Source organism: Micromys minutus (assembly GCF_963924665.1).
Source record: "Micromys minutus genome assembly, chromosome: 16".
In the NCBI taxonomy this organism is placed as follows: domain Eukaryota; kingdom Metazoa; phylum Chordata; class Mammalia; order Rodentia; family Muridae; genus Micromys; species Micromys minutus.
Genome location: NC_137985.1, coordinates 20,101,470 through 20,123,540, shown reverse-complemented (window position 1 = coordinate 20,123,540; position 22,071 = coordinate 20,101,470). Strand labels below are relative to the sequence as shown.

General features: G+C 40.8%; 1 protein-coding gene across 1 annotated transcript in view; it reads left to right on the top strand.

Moving 5' to 3' along the window:
- Positions 1–22,071, top strand: part of DPY19L1 (dpy-19 like C-mannosyltransferase 1) — a gene marked incomplete at its 5' end in the record, with an annotated part of 83,615 nt that overhangs the window by 41,099 nt on the left and 20,445 nt on the right. The window contains 6 exons of the mRNA XM_080929819.1: positions 5,182–5,273; positions 8,421–8,520; positions 11,312–11,389; positions 18,466–18,552; positions 19,884–19,943; positions 20,307–20,387. Of these exons, the coding sequence (XP_080785945.1) occupies positions 5,182–5,273; positions 8,421–8,520; positions 11,312–11,389; positions 18,466–18,552; positions 19,884–19,943; positions 20,307–20,387 (498 nt within the window). The remainder of the gene's footprint in view (positions 1–5,181; positions 5,274–8,420; positions 8,521–11,311; positions 11,390–18,465; positions 18,553–19,883; positions 19,944–20,306; positions 20,388–22,071) is intronic.

Genomic DNA, 22,071 nt, shown 5'->3' with positions numbered 1-22,071 from the left:
ACAGACTACTTGTATGTTCCTCTATGCAGGAGATGGTGTCTTTCTATTGTAGAAGCTGCTGGTCAGGTGTTGCACTTCATATTGGGGTGGGACCACGTTCATGTCACTCTGCTTGTCACTATGTTTGTCTCACTTCAGGCAGCCACAGTGTTGAGATTTCTTGGGAGCATTTTCTCTGTCTTGTTTAGGAGATACTATTTAGAAGTCATCATTTCAGCTCTTTGGCTTCTCAAGTCTTTCTGTCCCTTCTTTGTGATTTTTCTTGAGTCTTAGACATAGGGGTTGTACTATAGATGTGTCGTTTGGGGTTGGGTACCCCACAGTTACTCAACTCTGCAGTTTGATCAATTGAGGACTAGTGTAATAGACCCCATTTGTTCTGTAAAGAAGCTTTGTGGGTGAGGAGAGCTCCACTTAGCCTGTTGGCAGAAGGATAAGACTGTCAAATAGTTAGAAGTCATATTGGTGTAGGAAATTGACAGCAGTGGGTTCTCGTCTTAGCCCCGTGACCTCTCCAGCATGGGCAGTTAGCTAGATCTATATCATTACTTCCCTCCTGTTGAGCAAGCCAAGTCTAATTTGATACCTGTTGTTTATACCCAGGACAGAAGTGGCTCTATTGCAGCATTGTGGACATCTGTCCCCCATCATTGTGGTGACTATGGGCTTTTCAGCTGGGTAGGACTTCTAATGGCTTCTCTTCCTTGACAGACTATATATCACCTGATACCATGGAACCAGTCATCAGGAAGGAGGCAGACAGTCTAATTGCATCACAGTTCTTAAGAACTTTTGTTCAAAGTTTGAGGTATCTTTGGTAATAGGGTCTACCTTCAAGTTCTGGAAGGCAACCAAAGGCAATGGAAATAAATAGCCATATTGGAGACTCTTTTATTCCTCTGATCAACAAATTTAAGGAAAGCTTCCTGTACCTGGGACACCGGGGTTTTTATTAGGTATTAGGGGTTGTATCATCACCCTATGTAGTGTAATTACATCACACACATGCACACAAACATGAAGTTATCTTATAAAATGTTATCTCTGTGGCTTTTGCAAATATCCTTAGTATTACTTCTCTTTGTCTCTGCTCCATATTCCCATTACTTCCTCTGTAGTACCTGCCTCCTACTGTCCCCAACTCTAGAGCTCCTCTTGCTTCTTCACACACTTCTCTTAGTGAAGCAAGCTAGGATGCACAAGAGAGGATGTCTTTGCATCTGAACAAATTCTGTTGTGCCTATGTTCCATACTTTGTCCACTCATCATTTGAAGGATAGCTAATTTGTTTCCATTTCCTGCCTATTTTGACTAGGGCAGCAAGAGCATGGGAGCAGGTATTTCTAGAGTAGGATATTGAGTCTCTTAGGTATTGTTAACTGGACTAAGATTAAAATATAAATCTGCGTGAAACTAATTACTTATTGGCGTGATTATCTTCCTTATAAAACATGGAAAACAATTCTTAGAATACTGAAAACAATTTTGATAATCTTCCCAATATTTTTTATAGCAGGAAGTTATAATATTCCAGTATTTATTAAATGGAGCCACTAAAGATTTATTAACTTAAGGTTACTAAGCAGATAGGTTTATTAACTTTCAGTGTATTTTTAATTGAAAAATAATAATATTATACATAGTAAATTTATTAGTCAAAATAATTACTAACCTTTTGTGAATGAAGATATTAAAAGTATCCCTAGAGCCATTTTAACACTCTAGTGTGCTGTTCACTGTGGTGATGTCATCACAATAGATGACTTTCTACTCTAGTTGAGGTTTCATGCTTTTGATCTGAATTTTCCCTTTCCTTGCACCCTGTCTCCTTCCTACCCAAAATCTTAGGAAGTGCCAGTTTATTTTTTTTTTCATTTTTTTGAGCATAATTTTTTGCATTTCCTATATAAGTACAATTCTGTTAACCTTCACTTTATTTACCAATCTTTAACATTCTTTTAAAATTATTATGATAATGTGTGTGTGTGGTGTGCTTGTGTCTGTGTGTGGGGGGCGAGGAGAGAGAGAGAGAGAGAGAGAGAGAGAGAGAGAGAGAGAGAGAGAGAGAGAGAGAGAGAAGGAGAATGTGAGTTAGTTTTTATGTGTGTGAGTATGTGGTGAGTGTGTGTTCATATTACATACACCACACATGAGAGTCAGGACAGCGTGTAGGAGTTAGTTGGTTTTCTCCTTCCCCATGTAGGTTCTGGGTAATGAACTCAGGTCTGGGACAAGTGCCATTGCCTGCTGAGCCATCTTCATGTTCCATTTTTCATGTTTGCTTTCTCTTACTACCATGTATATGCCTTACCCAGACAGGCATTGTTTTGTTCTATATGGATGTGAGCTCTGTGCTTTACAGATCATGCCTTAAACACAGTGTTTGTGCTGCCTAGAAGCTGCTACCACAATGACTGACTTTTCTCATGCTTAAGAAATTCATTGAAAGCAAATCTTAGTATGGCACACTCCACAGTTATTTACAGGTTATTTCATAGTTTCCAGTTACTCCAGGCACTTTCTTTATGCTCTTGTTTTCGATACAGAGTTTGATTAAGGACCACACATGGTTTTTAGTTATTATTTTATCTAGAACGCTTCTTCTAGAGTAGTCCTGTATTTGTTTGACAGGATAGACATTAGGATTTGGGCCCGCTGTTTGGCATAGTCTCCATGATTTGCACCCATCTATTTTCTCACCAGTGGGTCTTGATTTGATAGATTTCAAAGACTATAGCAGATGATGGATGTATCATTTTTATTGCAAGATATTGAGAGGCTTGTGAGACCAGTTTGCCATATTATTGGATTTCTTCAGTCAGTCCCATGGCTCAGGTGGTGGAAGTCAGATTTGTCTGTTGAAAAGATGTTCTTGTTCCTTGGTGTGCAACTAAGTGTTTTGCGTCCTGATACTTTGAGATTTAGAATGTCTTATTTCCTTGAAGCATGTTACCAAATGCTCTCATCCTGATAATCATTGCCTGAATCATTTACTCTGTTGGCCATTGAAAGTGGCAGTTTCCTTATTCTCTTATTTTATCTATGTTTAATAATTGTTGTTTTATAGAGACAAATCTTTTCTCTTACTTTTTTAAATATACACATGGGTTCATTTATAAGTAGTGTCTACAATCTGGTCATTGTAACTCTTGGTGTTCCAATCACTACAAATTCAATAGTAGCCTTGGCTATAAATGGTACTTAATTTACACATATTTATGTCATGTACAGTCTCTGTTAAGTCGAACAGATTTTACATATGTACCAGTTATGTAGCCGTTCTCTAGAGCAGTACTTCTCAACCTTCCGCAGCCTGACACTTTAATACAGTTTCTTATGTTGTGGGGACCTCCACCATAAAATTATTTTTTTTCTACTTCATAACTGTCACTTTTCTTCCTATTATAAATAAATTGTAGCATAAATATCTGCTGTGTCACAGCTCACAAGTTGAAGACTGCCGATCTAGATTAAGATGGTTTTAGGCCTGTTCATTTGGCAGTAATAGATTCCTCCAAGGGAAATAAATCTTTTCTTCATTATTGATGGGTTTGGTACTTTTGAGACTTTGTAGAAATGGATTCCTATCTTGTTTTGAAATAGTGTTTTCTCTTGGTTGAAAATTGCTTACATGTATAGAGTATGTCTTAGTCATATTTACCTGTTCAGGTCCCCTCAGAACCTCTCAGCACATCTCCATTACAACTTCATGTTCTCTTTTTAATTATTATTATTTTAGTTCACTGAATCCAATCTGAGCTACCCACAAGTGCATGGGTGTGGGACAACACACATGGGACACTGGAACACTGGCAACTTAGCACTTTCCATCCAAGAAAAGCAACTCTCTTGCTCCCAACAGCTATGAACTGGCAAGAACTCAGCTGGGAGTGGGACTTGGTAGCTCCTTCCCATCCATGCTGAGATCTGTCTGGGTTGTGCAGGCAGCCATACTGCTGTGAGTCCCTGTGTGCAGGAGCTAAGTCATGTCCAGAAGACTGGGTCACAGCACTCCTCCGTCATCCAACTCTTACAGCTTTATGCTCCTCTTATGTGATGATCCCTGGGCCTTGGGGTGGGGACCAGTTGATTTAGGTGCCCTGTAAAAAGCTGAGCACTCATTGTCTCTTATTCTCAGCACTTTAAATATTTAAGAGTCTGAGTTAACCATTGCATCCAACAAGGAGAAGCTTCTGCCAGACTGAGAACAGCACAGATCTGTGGGTGTGAACATGAATATTTATAAGGCAATTTGGTAGTGACTTTGCCCCAGGACTGTTGGTAGCCACCAGTGCAGCAGAAAGACCCCAGCAGCTCTCCTCTCCTGTGATCCATGACCACCTGTTTTGTTCAGGCTTAGTGCAGGTAGCCATAGCTGCAGTGGCTACATTATGCACAAGAGACAACTTTTTTGCATCCGTTTCTCCTTGTCTGGTGGCTCTTAAGCTCTTTCCACCAAATCTCCCGAGGTTCTCTGAGCCCTAGCAGGTGTGGGATGAAGGTTTCGTTTAGGGCTGAGCGGTGGGTTGTCACTTGGTCAGCTCTGCCTCTTAACTCACTGCTGTTCACTGCAGAGAGAAGCATCTCTGAAAGGGTGGGGTGGCATTTCACTTCTTCTCTTCCGTTCTCTCAGTCTTAGAAGACTCTTTCTGCTGCTAAATGATGCCACAGGATCACCTTGTTCCAGGATAGAGAACCAACTCTTTTCACAGAATGTTGCGTTCTGCTGGGGAAAGTGGTATTTGGAGCTGTAAACACTCACATCTCCCCCAGCACTGAGCTCGTCTGCATGCAAGAGCAGTCACACTCTCTTAGGTGTTCTGAAATGCATCATGGCCTGTGTCACAAATACCCGTCCTGTTTTCCTTCTACTCTCAGGCATATCTCCAAAAAAAAATACAACTTTTATGAAAAGTTACCCATAGCCCTGTGTTTACCGTAGCACTAGTCACAATACCCAAGATAAAGGCTCAACAACAAAGGTTAACTGATGGTCAGATGAGGAAGCCGTGTGTGTTACACATGTACTTCACGTGTGCCTTTTTCCCAGCATTGCCTCTCTCTTTCCAGCGCTTGTGTGCAGTGTGTATGGGAAACACTTGGGGTTTGTTGATTGTCCGCTTCACGCTGTGCTCGTCAGAGCCTTGAGTAAGTGCATCCTGTGTCCTGTTCATTTTCCAGTGTACCCGCGTGATGTGGACGCCGCCTCTTCGAGAAAGTTTCTCATACCCATTCCTTGTGCTTCAGATGTTGCTTGTGACTCATATTCTCAGGTAACTTTCACTAATTTCTCCTGATGGGGTTTTATTTTCTCCTAAACCACAAATTAGAGTTTTTAAGGTTTTATTTTTTAGAAAGCATTATTTTCTTAATAAAAATTGATATAGTGATCTTGTTATGTTGAATTAATAAAGATAATTTTAAAGTATTTTTTTAATGTAACAATTAGAAGTTTTAGTTCATTATGGAAACTGGGACAGAACTCAAAGTGGCTACAGGCAGACAGGACGCCTGCACTCACAGGCTTCCTCCTCTTTCCCTTTTTATTCCCCCTGGGCCCCTGGCCTACAGCTAATAAATATAGACTCTTTCTTCGTCTGCTCTCTGGTCTTCCTTTTTCTTCTGTGTCTATGGAGACTGCTTAAGATGAGTAAATCCATGTTGACTTCTAAGTTTCCACATTCCCTGGGCTTCCTCTTTTACCATGTTAGCTGCCAAACGAAAGGAAAGGCTGGCCTTGAACTCCATCCTGCAGGGTTCCAGTCGGGAGTACTGACATGGGCGTTGTGTCCTGACGCCTGTTCAGTGTCTGAATTTCAGATGGTAGCTATAGAGAGCCCACCTCCACAGACCAGTGTGTGCTAGAATTCCTGTTAGCAATGCAGAATTGAATTAAGTTTAAGTAGTACTGAGAAGTACACTGAGAAATAAGAGCAGGAATCAGAGCAGCTTGTCTTCAGTGGACACATTCTGAGTTTAGACATGCAGTGTCTTGTTACAGAGCACCAACATAGATTAGGGCCTGTGGGAAAAAAATGAAGCTGTTTTGTGTTTTGGTCTGAGAACTCCATTGAGTGTTCTGGTGAACTTTGACTATGCCAAACCTTTGGGCACTTTACCTCTATAATGCACTTAGAAGACAGAGGGCCTGGACTTGGCTTCTTGTCCCTCCTGTAATCTCATCAGCCAGACCTTTCATAGGTCAGGTTTGTGGTGGCTTTTACATTGTGAGCTTTTTAAGTCCGCAAACCTCCTCTCCAGCCTCCCCTAAGTCCCTGTGTTGCTTCAGCATCTGCAGATGGGCAGAGCTCTGCACTCTGGGCTCTGGCTCTGAGAGATAGGGCCCTGTGCACTAGAGGAACTGCTGTGTGACAAGCCCATCTTCTGCTCACCCGCAGGACTATTTCACATCCACATGGTGGCCATTCTTGGCTTTTCCCGTTCCATGTGTACAGACACTAGACTGCTCAGGGGCATCAGGGTCACTTTTCCTTTTTATTCCTGTTAAATCTGACGAGGAGGAGCCTGCGAGTCTTCTCCCTCCTTTCCTGTGGACTGTGGCTCTGCGGCAGCTGAGAATGCATCAAAGTGGGTTGATACAACCTTTCCTCTGTGTGGGTCTAAGGTCGGAAGCTGCAGGTTCTGGCAAGGCTGCACTCTGCCTGGGGCCTCCGAGAGAACCAGTTTCCCTGATCCTCCGTGTGTTGGTTTCTGTTCCACATGAAAACCAGCAGTGGAGAACAGCATCTTTCCCACGTTCACTCTGCCCTGCTTTTCTTCTGCTTCCAAGAACCTTGTAATTATCCTGGGTTCACCTGCATAGCCAGTGGCCTCTCCCTTGCCTTACGATAGGCGACTAGAAACCTTCATTCCACCTGGACACGTCTTTCCTTTCCCTTGGTCATATCCTAGGGCATCACAAGGTTTCCGACACACTTTGCTGGGATCTGACCCTGCAGCTGTGGCCTGCTTGTCTCTGCGTCGCTTTCTGAGATGTTCCTCAAGGTTCTTCTGTTGCGTGTGCTCACCACCTTCTTTTTCTGCTCCTTATGGACAGTAAAACTTTCAAAATGAAGTTAGCAATAGGTTTTATTTTAGCGAGTTGGGTTCGTGCAATTTAGCATTTGAAGTGGGTTTGAACATGCAGGTTTTACAGAAACTGCTTTCTCCACCACCACACTCTGTTTTTTCCCTCGATTGGTCTTTAAATGTTTATTTTTCATTTCTGCTGTCCAGGGCTAGTGAAATATTGACCATCATCAGCTGGAATTCCTTTCGTTTCTTTTGGTTCTTATCTTCTCTGAGTTCATTCTGTATCTAGCTGCCAGATTAGTGTTACCTTCTATCACCAGATCTTTAATTTCCCTTGTTAACTATAAGATGAAAATCGAGGCTCATCTTCAGAAGTAGTAGAAAAATGCTTTGTTTTACAGAGTGCATTTCAGCCCCTTGACTGTGACCTATTGTAATAGAAGTGAGTGTTCACTGTGGCCAGCACACACATGTGTTCAGGCAAGCACATGGCCAGAGCTGAAGATTTCACAGAATGGGGTCCTGTTTTTCAGGGTGCAGCTGGTCATTGTCTGTCCCTTCAACTTCATTGGGAGTGCTAGCTTACTTGATTTTAAAGGTTGCCTGGTGCTTAAGAATACTTGGGTTAGATTAGAGCAACAAAGCAGGCTCATTCCTTAGAGAAGTAGTCTAGGAAGGCAGCTATGGCGGTGTTCCTCACTGCCAGCTTCTCACCCCAGCATGCTAGTCTGCACACTCTGCTTCTGTAAGCATGATGGCAGGCTGATGGTGGCACACGTTGGGGCTTGGCATTGGCTTATCCCGTCGGTGAGAATATTAAAGGCTGTTCCTGAAAGTCCTGTAAATTACTGGCTGGTCCTAACACAGTGTCTGTAATGGTGGCTCCAGGATAGCTCCATCCTTTGCCTCTGCTTCTCTTTTCCAAGGTGCACCTGCAGGAGAGTGGCTTTCATGCTGTGTCCTGTATCTCAGCCCGTGTCCCACCCCTGCAGTATTCCGCCACACACTGTGTGGCTTACAGGATAGGCCATTTGTGTCATTTCTCTAGACATTGTCTTCTCCAGCTCATGGATCTGCTGACTCAACATTTAAAGAAAGTTTGACTGTAAATTCATAGAAATACAATGTAACAAACATAATGAATGTACTCAGCTGGCCTCCCTCTCCTTATTTGGCAGAGCTTTGTGGTTTTGAAGTAATAATAGGTATTTACTTTTTATAGAAAATTATTGTAATTGAGAATCCGAAGGTATAATTTCTAACCCCTTGGCTCATCTTGTGCACAGTTTATGTGAACCCCAGAACATGTTTGTGATTCTAATTGGCAGCAGTTTGGAGCCATGCTGGACTGTTCTGTAGTTAAACGTCCTGATATTTATCTTTCCAAGGGCTACAAAACTTTACAGAGGGAGTTTGATTGCGCTCTGCATTTCCAATGTATTCTTCATGCTTCCTTGGCAGTTTGCCCAGTTCGTGCTTCTTACTCAGGTAAGGTGAACGTCTTTTTAAACTTAAGTTTTTGAACCTAGGGCTTCTGACTGTGTGAGCTCATTTGTATAAGATTGTAACCAAAATTTAGGTTTGGTTTTTTTTTTTATTAATTTTATGTATGAGGACTGTATTAACACCATCCCCTACTTTTCCATCCAACCCCTCTGTGTCTGCCTTTCATATTCAGTGCTTCTATTTTGTTGTTGTTGATGATGATGATTGTGTGTGTGTGTGTGTGTGTGTGTGTCTGTGTGTGTGTGTGTGTGTGTGTGTGTACACTTACATTTACAAATGCAACTTGCTGTCTTTTTTAAGTGTTACTGCTTTGTACATGACTATAGGGCTGACTGCTTGTATTAGGTCACCTGTCATCATCCTTGAAGCAGACTGATTTTTCTTGTTTTATAAGTCTTAAGTTCTAAGATTTTCTAGGTCATTCTTATAAAGAAAATTCAGAGTGTAGACCTTTGTAAGATTCATTTATTACTGCATATTATTACATACTAGTAGAACTCAGGCTTGTAGTAATGCTTATCTATTATTCTTTAATTGGTGTGCTGAAAAGAGAACTTGTGGCTGACCCGAGGGACACCTTAGGTACAGTGTCACCAGCATTCCTGCACACATGCGCTTATTTGCAGAAGATCATTGCCCTCATTCCTTTCCCCTCAGCTTCTCCCACCATTTTCCTCCCAACTCTTGTGCCTGATGCTCACGAGCCCCCACTCCGGTGCGCTCTGCACCCTGCCCCTCTGAGTGCGTGCTGTTCTGTCTGCCCGTGCACAGGCAGGAGGGCGTGCTTGGTGTGGCTGCCTAATTGTCGGATATTTATCATCTTGCCAAGTATTCCCACTTCTCTCTACCAGATTTATAAGGCAAGGTAGCCCTCTGAGAGAGAGGAAGCTTTGTGGGCTCAGACTTTTCTTACTTCCCGTTAATGAAATTATTCTTTCCACATTTTTATAACACTAGTGGAGAGATGCTTTTAGAATCTCAGATACCTTGCTTCAGAAATAAAGGTAGATCTGCATTTAAGTTATAACTATTTACTACCGTCTTAGACAAAACAAACTAACAACCCAGAAAGACAATAAGAAAAAGAAAACAACCCATTAACTTTCCTAGCACACAGAACAGAAGTGTGTACTTTCCTGGGTTGGGTTAGCATCACACGGTAGTGTGCTTAGGTCTCAGTGTCACCGCCAGATGCCACTAAGGTTAGCTACTTTGAGGGAGAGTCGTGGTGGTCTCAAAGCAATGGTGCTGTGCTGGTGGGAACTGCTCCATCCACCAGCTTCTCTTAGGTGCTGTTTTAGTATTTAAGAAACAAAAAGGTTGAGGATTTTTGTTTCCTTTTTTAAAAAACGTTTTCTTTGATCTTATCTTTGAGACATTGTTTCCTTTAAATTCTGTTTAAATTCATTTGTGGGCTGAGTTGTCCCTGGGATCCCAAGATTGTACCCCGTACTGTGCTGCTCTGCTCCAGGAGTGTGAAGGGGGCTTTTAGTCTTCCATGTAGCGGGGTAGCCTGTGTCGAGTGGGGAGGTGAGGGATATACCGAAGGGTCTATCCTGCCTCTAGTAGGGCTCACACGGAGCAACACACACCTGCTCACGCTCACCCGTCCTATCATGTTAGTCACCTGAAAGCCGTGGAAAAGAAATCATACTTTTTTATTTTCTTTTTTAATTCTTATTTTATAAAATACTATTATAGCTCACAAAATTTGTTACATAATAATATATGATGAATACACGATTTTTTTTCTTTTTTGTTTTTTCTAAGAAGGACTGAGGCTTCCACATTTTGGCCTTCCTTCTTTTTGAGCTTCATAAGGTCTGTGTGTCAGTTCTTGGGTATTCAGAACTTTCTGGGGCTAGTGTCCAACTATCAGTGACTGCATATCATGTGTGTTCTTTTGTGGGTTACCTCACTCAGGATTTCTTTTTTTTTAAGTAGGAACATTTGTATACAGGACTTGGAAATAAGAAAACAAAACAAAACTTAATGGTTGGATAGGTTGTATTATTTACATCATATTTAACTGTTATGCAGTTTTTCCATGTTTGTGTGTGAAGAGGTATAGAATTTAATTTGGATAGCTGGGGGGGGGGTGTTGAGAGACACTGTCATGGAACCCCTCTACCTAAGCTTGAGTATCATCTAATCAATGGATTCATATAAATCTAGAAATTTCAGAATTGTGATAAATCTGAGAATTTTAGAATTCTTGATAAATAACAAATTTCTTCAAATAGAAAAAAAGTTACTTGTAGTATTCTTTCAAATTTGAAACTTGAAATTTGATTGTGTCTAGCATGGGACTATTTATCTGAATTATACATAATACTAATGGAGGTGACAAACAGGGAGACTTAATGTGTTTTTACGTAAAGTTACATTACCTAATTACTTTCTGGTTTACTGTGTCTTGGGTAATTATGTCCTGGTGGTCATGTTATAATTATATTTCTGAGTGTCTGACTGGCTAGAGAACCTTTACATTACACGTGCCAACAGTAGAGTTAGGCTGACATCATGGTGATCGCTGCTTTGGGCTGGTCCACAGAGTAGATGCTTAGAAGTATCACGGAGGCGCAAGAGAGCTAATGGTTATATTCCATAATAAAGTGGAGGCAAAGGAAAATGAAGCCACTCAATTCCTGTGTAAAGATAATTTGAAACAATAAGGTAGTCTTTATTCTTGTGGCTTCCTGGTATGTGTGTGTGTGTGTGTGTGTGTGTGTGTGTGTGATTTTTATTTTTAACAATTTCTTTTTGATTTCAGATTGCATCATTGTTTGCAGTGTATGTCGTGGGATACATTGATACATACAAATTACAGAAGATCATTTATATACATATGGTAATGAATTCTGTTTGTTTTCTGCTTAGTTTGACCTTTGTAACCTCCTGATTGAGATTTGATTTATTTCTGAAACTAGTTTTAATGTGTTTCTTTAATGAATCCCTGTTGTTCAAACATTGATACAGTTACACCTTGTTTTAAATAGACTGTCAACAAAGTTTTAATTTGGATCTTGTGTACCAAGCTGGGCACAGGGAACATGGTGCACTGTCCACCCATGGAGCCTCCTGTTAAAATGAGTGGGATGTCCACTCACTGGGCTAGTGAGATACACATATGGCCAGAGCTGCAAACCACTCAACATTCATGCTTCTGACCTAGTCCAGTGGGAAAACTGGGCGTACAGTGCATGTTGGATAGCGATTAAATACTAAAGAATGGTAGCCTAACAGAGAGTAGGGCATATCAGGAGCACAAAGCAGCCAAAGAAGAGGGAGGCCTTGAGGAGGAAGTACTCAGCCCAGGTAAGGAGAAGCAGAACTAAAGGTGGAGGGCAGGCAAGTGACATCACAGAGAACAGCAGTCTAAGTTGGAAGAGCTGGATGAAGCCTCCAAGGCTGGCTGGTCCGTGCTGGCTGCATGTTTGTGTTTCGAAAGCATTTGTCCTTCTCTCTGTCACTCTGGCTTTTACACATAAAGTCAGTGTTTTCTTTCTCTGGTGATCCCAGTGTTATTGCACTGGATCATAACTGACCTTTCTTATGGTGGACACTCAGGGATGTTGGCTTGTTTGGTTATAGGAAGCTTAGAATAAAGTTACAATATTGACGATCATGAGCCTGGTGTCCTAGCAGAGCATAGACCACTCTCACCTCTCCTGGAGGTGACCACTGGCCGTACTGAGCTGATGCTGAGTGGTGTCCTTTCAGTTTGCTATGTAGATATTTTGAAGTAGTCCACATTTATGAACCAGAAGCCTAATTTTTCAGGCCAATGTAAATGACTTTTTTTCTGAGACTGAAATTTTTTCTCAGATTTCTGGGATTTGCATGTTACTGCAGTTCAGAAACGTTCACTCCTGTGTATTCTCTGTGGCATAAACAAAACAGTTTATTCTGTTTCATTGTTGAAGAACATTGAAGGTTTTGCTGCCATTTCTGTCTCTTCATTAAGAAATAATGATATGTAATTTTATTTGGATCTCCTGGGGAAATGTATAGGCATTTCTTTGGAGTTTATCTAGTACTGTTTTATGCCAAAGTATTAATATGTTCAACTTTGTACTTAAGTCTTTTTCAAATGGTGATAGTATTTAAAAGAGCAATACATAATTGCTCATGATACTCCATTTTCTTTAAATAGATTTTCTGGTTATATAAAATAGTATAATGCAATTATAATTTACATTTTCTCTTTTTCCCATAAATCTGAACATCTTGGTGTATTTTCATCACCTCCTGGTTTCATTTCTGAGACCTTCTGATCCAATATATTTGCAGTCTTTCTTTTTGGTTAGAGAGAGAATGGATCTCTGGTTCTGAATGGTATAATACCATTTCACATTCTTTACAATAAATAACATTTATTCTCTGTCTCTAAAGAGTTATTGTAGACAATCTAATGGCACTGTGTTTGTTGGCTTTGTTTTGTGGATTACACCAGGTCCAGCCCACTGTTCCGTATGGCTCCTCTCTCTCAAGCTCTCATTGAGATTTTGCTCTTTTTACACGAAATGAACAACAGGAAGTCTTTCATGAAAGCCTTCCTTTCTCTGCCTAGATGGTCCATGTGCTAGTCCCTCTTCTGTCTCTTCTGTGGTGAAGTCACACTAAAACAAGCAAACACAGTTCCTAACTGGTGCTATGTTTTTACTTCTCTTTATGAATTCTAAGGTTAAACAGTTATTTTTTAACTTTTATTTTCTTAAAGATGGCTTATTTTCCCCTAAACTGGTTAATACAATTTTTTTTTCAACTTTGAAGTACTTGGGTTGCTTCTGGTCTTTAGCTACAGCAAAACACTTCTGTAAATATGAACATGTCTTTGTTTGCTGGTTTTCAGACTGGAATTGATCAAGTGGCAAGCCCATCTTTATTTTTATTATTTATTTATTTATTTTTGAGTATTGGTAACACTGTTTTCTACAGTGATGGTACCATTTCACATTCTCTACAATAAATAACATTTATTCTCTGTCTCTAAAGAGTTATTGTAGACAATCTAATGGCAATAGGACACATTGCAATTTTTCTTTCTCTTTGTTTTAATTAAGAGTTTGTATTTTGTAGAGCACATTTAGGTTTACAGCACAGTTGAGCAGAAAGTCCCCTCTCTATGACACCTTTAAACTGTGTCCTGGACCAGCATAGCACTGTTGTTATAGCTGATACACCTGCACTAACATCTGTTAAGTGCCCACTGTCTGGGCTACATTGGGCCCACTCTTGGCACTGTGTAGGATCTGAGGGGAAGTGACAAATCCTGTGAACAGGTTCAGAGTCCTGGAAGCCATGCAAGCCTGCCTCCCCATGTGCCTAGTAACTGCTGGCTTTGTATTGTTTTGTCCTCTTTAGCATGCCATAGTGTGGAGTTAGATAGCTCATAACTTTTTTCAGATAGATCCTTTTATTCCACTTACTGAATCCAGTCAGGTTTAGTTTTCTTGTGCCTTGATAACTCATTTTTCTCATAACTGAATAACATTTTGATTTTCCTCCTTTCTTTTGGCTATATCATGGTTTACCCATTTACTTACTGGGGGACATTTTGGTTAATTCCAAGTTTTTATAGCTGTGAGTAAAGCTGCTGCATCATTTGCCTGCAGGGTTCTTTATAGATTTAATTTTTAAATTCATTTGGATAAATACCAAGGAAAGTTATTGCTGAATCATAGGACAGCTGTTTATCTAGTGTTTAGAAAATTACCAAACACTTTTCAATAGTGGCTGTACCATTTTGCATTCCCACCATAAGAGACAGGAACAGAAAGTGGGGTGTGAGAGAAAGGAAGTAGGGCTGCTGCTTCTAGAACCTCCCCTGAGCCCAGCGTCAGCCACTGGAAATGAAGGTTATCTATCGGGTCCCTGACTTGGTGTCCTGTTGTTCAGGGCTTTGCTGCCTTTTTAATTCAGTTCTTTGCTTTCTTACTCTTGAGTTTGATAATTCTTCATATTTTTTGAATAATAATTGTTTAACAGATGGCATCTTTCTCTTCTTTCTTAGCTGGGTACTGAGAATTGAACCAAGAGTCTCATGCATGCTAGTCAACTTCTCTCTCACCAAGCTTTCAGCCCAGCTGAGATGTACATTACAAATATCATTTCCTTATTCTATGGCTTGTCCTGGTTTTGGCATTGACTTTTTCAGAGTTGGAATTTTAAGTTATTTTTTTTAAAACTTAGTTATTTCCCTACTTGAATATGTCAGCCAGTGTTGCATAGTTTTCTCTTTATAGATCTGTATATTTTGTCTGTGTGTATGTCATTGCTTACATGTGTGCCTGGTACCTGCAAAGGTCAGAAGAGGGCATTGGGTTTCTTAGAACCAGAGGGTGCTGGGAACCAAGGCTGGATCCTGGAGACATAGCAAGTTCTCTAGACCACAAAGCCATCGCTCAACCCCAACATTTGTTCACTTTATTTTACATGTTCATGTGTGTGGATGTGTAAACTGTGACTAGAGATCCTGTATACATTTTGTTGGATTTATGCATAGCTTTTCTTGTCAGGTGCTGGCTTAAGTGGCAGTGTGTCACTGATTTCAGTCTCTGCCACTGCTGTGACAGAAGGCAGTTAGTTTACCTTTGGACAGTAGCCCACATCTCACCTCACAGCAGCTCCTTATTAACAACAGGTTTGTTGGCTGTTTGAGATATTCTTCACAAATGGTGGTGTCACCTGCAAAGAGATTTAATATCTTCCTTGTAGTCTTCACATCCTTCCTCACTGGGCTATGGGCCTTTAGAGAAGTAGCAGGAGGTGACGTACAGCCCAGCTCCTGATCTCGGCAGGCAGGCTTCTTAACTTCGATGTGGGGTAACATGGACTTCTAAATCTTCCTTGTCAAGTGGAGGGAATGTCTTTTCTTATTCTCAGTTCTCTGCAGACTTTTCCTCCTCTAAACCATGAACCCACATTGAACTTTGTCAGATAACTTTACTTTCCTGTTTTCTTCAGGTGGTGGATGATAATGCTACATGCCTAGGGTCCGTCCACTTCTTTAGTGTGTGTGTCTTCTTTTATTCTGTGTCCAGTTTGATTTGCTCATAGTTTATTGATTGGGTTGTTGTTGTTTTGCATCTGTGTCTATGGAAGATGCTAGCAGCAGTTTTATTGTAATGTTGTCTGAATTAGAATGCCAGTCATCTTGTCCCATGAAGTGAGTTAAAGTGTTTCCACAGCTTTGATACTCTAGACAAGCATGCTGAAAGCTGGCCTGATTTCCTCCTAGGAGCAGAATACTCTGGCATATTTCATAGCAGTACTACTTTCTTGCTAGAAAGCATAGAGGGATTTTCCACAGTGGTCTTTGCTCTCACAGGAAAAAGACTAAATTGTAAGCTGCCATCTTCCCAGGGCCCACCTCAGCAGCCACTCCTGTCAGAGTGTAGGCTTCCCCTCCCTGTGCTCCAGTGAGCTGAGTCACACCCTGTTTCCTTTGTTCTGAGGCAGTTTTCCCTGGGACCTCACTTCTCTGCCTGCTACACCTGTCAGTTGGGAGTGTTTTCCTTGCTAAGACCCAGTGACAACATCCAAGCTCTTCTGTGGAGCTCTCCTTATAGAGTCTCTTAATTTTCAGTTTTTGATTATGGTAAGCATCTTTGTCATGTGGCTCTTAGAAATCTCTGTATGTTTAAAGAGTCGTCATTTCAAGTTATTTGTTTTTGGATGAATTTTTGTGTGGAGTTTTAGGAGTTCCGCATATGTTATGATCATGACTATATTCACAAGTTGACATTTGATTGTGCTTCTCATTGTACCCTGATGACCACGAAGTTTTAGATTCCAGTCCAACGTTTTTTTCTTGTTCTCTGTGCTCATAGTATCCTACCCAGGAAAATATTGTAAAATCCAATTGCAGACGCTTTGAGTGGTTTCCCATCCCAGCTTTTCTATTGGGTGTCCAGTCTGCCTTGAGTTAGTTTTATGAATGGCAGTAAATAATGGTCCATGCTTAGGGAAACATCTACTTTCCTAAGCACTGTTTTTTGAGAGGGTTGCCTGCATTGACTGATGTTGGAACTCTTGTAAAAAACCATTGTTCCAATTATTACAGGGCTTGTGCCTGAGCAGGTTCAATGTCATTGGTCTTCTTTGACTTTATACCTTATGTACAGCGTTCTCAGTACTCTGACTTGTACCAAGCTTGGAAACCCAAGTCTGAGTCTGTACCCTGTTCCCTTTCACTGTTGGTTGGTCTACCCCGTTTCCTGGTAGATTCTGCATGGATTTTTATTCCTGCAAAAGGTGTTGGGCTTTCATAGTTGATGCAGCAAATCTGTAGACACCTGGGTGTCCGTGTCTTCATGGTGACCATGTGTTTCCAACAGCATTTATGTTGGGTTTGGGTTTCTTTGTTTTTTGTTTTTTGGGGTTTTTGTTTGTTTGTTTCTTTTCTCCTAGAAATGTTGTGCCTCCACAACTAAGTTGACCTCTGAGTATTTTTATCTTTCAGATGCTGTTGACAAATGATTTATTTTCTAGATTTCTTCTTTCAGATTGTTTCTTGATGGTGTGTGGATACTTGGTTGAGTTTTGTTTGCTAGTTTTGCATCCTATTTCTATCTTCCATTTTTAACAATCGCTATTCCTCCAAGTGACACTTTTGTATTGTCCTTGGTTACTGTTCCTTGAAGGAGAGATTTTCGCCTCTCACAGAGACCGAATGTGCTGTGGTTTCTTCATGTGTGTATCTCTCACAGAGAGCAAGTGTGCTGTGGCTTCTTGTGTGTATCTATGTAAAGGGAGGCTCGTCCTGTCCTAGTTCGTTCAGTGTATTCTAATTGGATGATGTTGAATTTTCAAAGTACATTTCTGTATCAACTGGAATGATTATACCATTTCTTTTATTCTCAAGTTGTTGTATATTACATTGTTTTTACATATATTTCTGAAATGAAACCTACACACAAATGGACATATATCAAAGAAAAACAACACTTTTAGAATATAGGACAGGCTTTCATTTTTAAGGACTTACAAACTTATAAAGATGCATCTTGAAGACCTAAAGGAGATGAACGATCAGTATGACTGACATAAATTTAAGCAGTAAGCGTAATACAGAAGTAGAACAAAGATCAGAAGTGAGCTGGAGAATAGTTGTAGTATGTTGTTTCATGTGGAGCTTCTCCTGTGACACATGAGAACATGAAGAAGACCCACTGATCTAATAGAACACAGTAGAAATAAGCAGTTCACACTCATGCCACATACCCGTGGAAGGCTGTGACCCATATACACAGCACTTCCCTGGTATAATAGAACACTTTTAAAAGGCAACGTGCACTGTGTGTCAAGAGCAGCGCTCATTCTGTTTAGGGGAGAGTAAACTGGGACAGTTTGTTCATATAACAGTTTGTCAGTATTTTGTCTTTCGTTTTTGAAATGGCTGCATCTTGGTCCATCAGGTTATCCTGAGGTGAGTTATCTATAGGAATGTATTAACAGGTGTATAGGATGCATCAGAAAGGTCCTTGCCATTTGTGCCACGGATGAGGAAAACAGTAGCAGGAGAAGGCAGTAAGGTGTTGGGCAGTACTGAAGGCAGTTTAAATAAGATGCAGCTCGTTTGTAGAGTGATACATACTTTTGGGTCTTGATTTGGATTGATATGGGAAGCTTCTCTTAGCATGTGATAGTCACAGCAAGAGAGGATACTGTGGATGAGTGGCTGCTTGGGACTCAGGAGGGAAGTATAAACTGAGTTCCTTATGTTGGTGTCTGAGAGGGCACACAGAAAATGGTGATGATGGTCTTGGAGTGTGGGGCATGAGATGTAGAGCGAACTGGGGTTGCCCGGTAGCCCTTTTTGAGTGCTCAAATTCCTTCCATTATAGGAGCAAACATAAACTGAAAGCCCCATTCTTTCTTTGGGTCTGTGCTCACTAATTATATTTCTTTTGGATTTTGCAGATTTCCCTTGTGCTTTGTTTTGTGTTGATGTTTGGGAACTCGATGTTACTGACATCTTACTATGCATCCTCTTTGGTAATTATTTGGGTAAGTATCCCTTTGGCTACTTTAAAACAATAATTTCATTCATGTATACAATAAAGTGTAACCGTGGATACTCCCATATACCCTCAGCACTCAGTCCGAGCTTCATCTCTGTTTCTGTTTCTCTTGATAACTCACTATTTTCAGTTAATCTGTCTTGGGCTGCTTTCAAAACAAATAGTTTCATTTTCTTTATCACTGGCTTGGGATTCATGAGTAGCAGGGTCATGGGAAGTATTTATCTTTATTTCTACCTGACAGAATGATAAAGTTCTCACTTGGAAAGGAAAGGAAGGAAGATTCAGTGAAGTCATTGTGAGAGCTCAGAGCCCGCCTCATGGCGGCTCAGTGTCTTGCAGCTCCCTCAGCTTCCCGGGCGCCTGCTTTGTTCCTGGGCGCATTGTCTGAGGTTTCTTCTGTGCTTCTTAATTTTCCTTTTCATCTGTTTGGTCTAAGTATAAAAGACTTGATAAATTTAGACTCCTGTGCACTTTGGAAAATGACTTTGATTCACAGACATTAGTGTTACAGTGTTTCACAGAGCAAAGTTCTTCCTTCCAGCTGGGGCACAGGTTCTTTATCTGAGCTGGTGCCATAGACACACGCATGTGCACATTGCACACCCAGTCAGAGCGCTTCCTGCCTTTTGAGAAGTGTTCTTTTTACTCACTTGATTTCTAGAAGCCATTAATAAATTTGGAGTCTTAAGCTCCTTTCTCACATGTTGCTACTTTAAAATATCATTTCCAAGAAATGCGCTTTTCCCCGCCTGAGGTGCTGCCTGTCCTCTTCAGCTGAAGCATGTTTAGCCACAGCCGTGGGTGTGTGCTGATGCCGTTTTCAACCCTAAACTCGAAGTCATTATCGTTGTACCCAGGATTAAGATAAAGATTGGCAGAGTCTTTGACGTATGTTTGCCAAGTTTGAAATATGTTTTTTTTTTTTTTTTTCTGGAGGTAATATAGTGTAGGACTCATGTACCTGGAAAAGACTTAACACAGAAATATTTTGTTAATAAAGCAAATCTACAAACTCACTGAAATTTAGTGTTAGTTTTATAAAGGGATGCTTTGAAATCACTAACTGCATATATGGATGGGGGTGATAGCCCTGAAACTGCCACCAAACAAAGCAAAAGGCATGGCTATGGGAAAGAAATCTGTAAAGAGAAGGGATGGGACCAAGGAGATGGGATGAGCAAGGATGTGTCTTATACATGTGTCAGAACGTCAAATAACTAACAAATCTATCATGCACTGAACTTTATATTCTTCAAAGTCTTAGTTATTGAGGATATTGTTGAACTTCTGATATTCATTTGTGTTCCTATTTAGGGCATGCTGGCATTGAAACCACAGTTTCTAAGAATGAATGTATCTGAACTCAGCTCATGGGTAAGCAGAAACCTATGCTTTTTTCCCCCAAAATATAACACTAGTTTTATGCTTTACTTTTAAAGGAATTATACACACGATGCAGGGGCCCAATATGTGAAGAGCCTTCTTGGTTTAGTAGTCTACTGAAGTTTTATTTATTAACCCATGTTTCTTCTAAGGAGCAACCGTGTGTGACCAACTCCAGCATAGGAGTTGAGCAGTTCTTATTTATATGTGTGGTAAACACAAATAACTTTTCCTGGAAATGCTGTATGTTCTCAGTTTTAATTTTTGTTATAATAACCCTTAGTTTCAGAGCTGTTCAGGTCTCCAGGCTACAGGAGGAAGCAAAGTTAATTTAATTTTTTTTTTCTTTTATAGGTTATCCAAGGGTGTTGTTGGTTATTTGGAACTGTTACACTCAAGTGCTTGACATCCATGATCTTTGGCATTGCAGATGATGTAAGTGTATGTTTGCTTAAAATTGAAAGACTTGAAAAGGATTCAATAGACAGAGAATAAGTTAATGGAATTATTAGAGTATCATTACTTAAGCTAGATTTCAAATGTAAAGTATATATTATTTTATCTTTTTAATGAAAGAAAGAAAATCAAAACTAATGTGATTATGTATATAGTTTTTAGTCTCAAGAATTAAGCCAGTCCCCCTTTCAGTCTGTTTCTCTGTTACAAAGATGTAGAAAATGTAAATTAGTGACTCTGGAGATTAAGGTCTGTGTAGCCATCTTCTGACTTCTTCACAGTCTTCTTTTAAAACCAGCTGGACAGTATCTTCAGAATCGTGGACAGAATCCTTCCTTTCCACCTTCTCTGTGCTCAGTGTATGTGTGGGATGTTTGTTATATACCATTATTTGTAGCGAAAGCTGTTTATTACATAGATTTTATTTGGTTATGGCAGAGAATAAAATGATAACATTTCTGTGGTTTTGCCCAGATGGAAGGGTATTCTGGGACTCCGAAGCCCAAGAACCACAGAGCTCTGGGCTGCTAGTGGGAGGTGGGGAGGCTGCCATTGCAAACTGTTCCTGTGGGACCACTCCTGACCACCACGGACAGTTCCTCATGCGGGGAGTAGGCTGAGGCAGGAAAGGTGTTGCCAATTGAACAGCTCCTGAAGAGCAGCTCTCTCTGAGGCAGGAAAGGCAGTGCACCATCTTGGACATCTGCACTCCTCTGGGGACTGGCTGAGATATTGTGGTGCTATGATTTTGACAAGAGCCACCATTTTGCTCAGCTCCCGTGGGACTATTTACTGCAGTAGCCATAGGCTAGGACAGGAAGGAGGAGCTTGCTGAGATTTGACAGTTTTGTGGGCCAGTGGCTTTTGTTGTGTACCACTAAGGGACTACAAATTTTGTTTATTTAGGGTTCTTATGAATAGTTGCTTTATTTGTGTGTGTATAGAAAATATACACGTGTTCATATTGCTTGTGTGGGTGCCTGTGGGTGAGTAGATATCTGGGCGTGAGGTATTCTGTTCTGTCAGTCTCTACCTTACTGTCTTGAGACAATGCCTCCCGCTGAACCTGTAGTTAGACTGGTGACCGCAAGCCCCTCTTGCCTCTCACCCCTGACATGCTAGTCTCATGCTTTGACAGTGAGTGCTAATGTACCTCTTCCCTTGAGCCATTCCCTAACCTCACTTTGCTTTCTTTATTTTTGATGTTGTGATCAGCACATTCTGAATTAGGGGCCTCCCAGCACTTATAATAATACAAAAGAAAGGTAATGAAGGCTATGGCAGGAGAGGAGTGTGTTTGGGAGTGCACAGGAGGAGGATCAGGAGGCATCTGCAGATGAGAGGAAGGAGGCGATGGAGTTAGTTTGGATGCAGAGTGTGTAGACTTTGCTTCCTTTCTGTTGGGGGACAAACTCAGACATTTTCAGACTGAAAGCACTGGTGACATTTGTGTTGTAGCCTAATGTCTTAGTATATGGTCAGTGTAGATTTACACAAGAGGTGACCTAAGCTTAGTGAATGTCTCTAGAATGGTGCCAGAGCTACAGCATCCTTATGTGATGTTCCTAGGGAAGGACAGCCTTGGAGTGGGCTGTGTCTTTCCTCTTCTACTCATTGTCCTTTTGGGGGAGCCTGCCCCTGTGTCTGCACCTCTATCTATCAG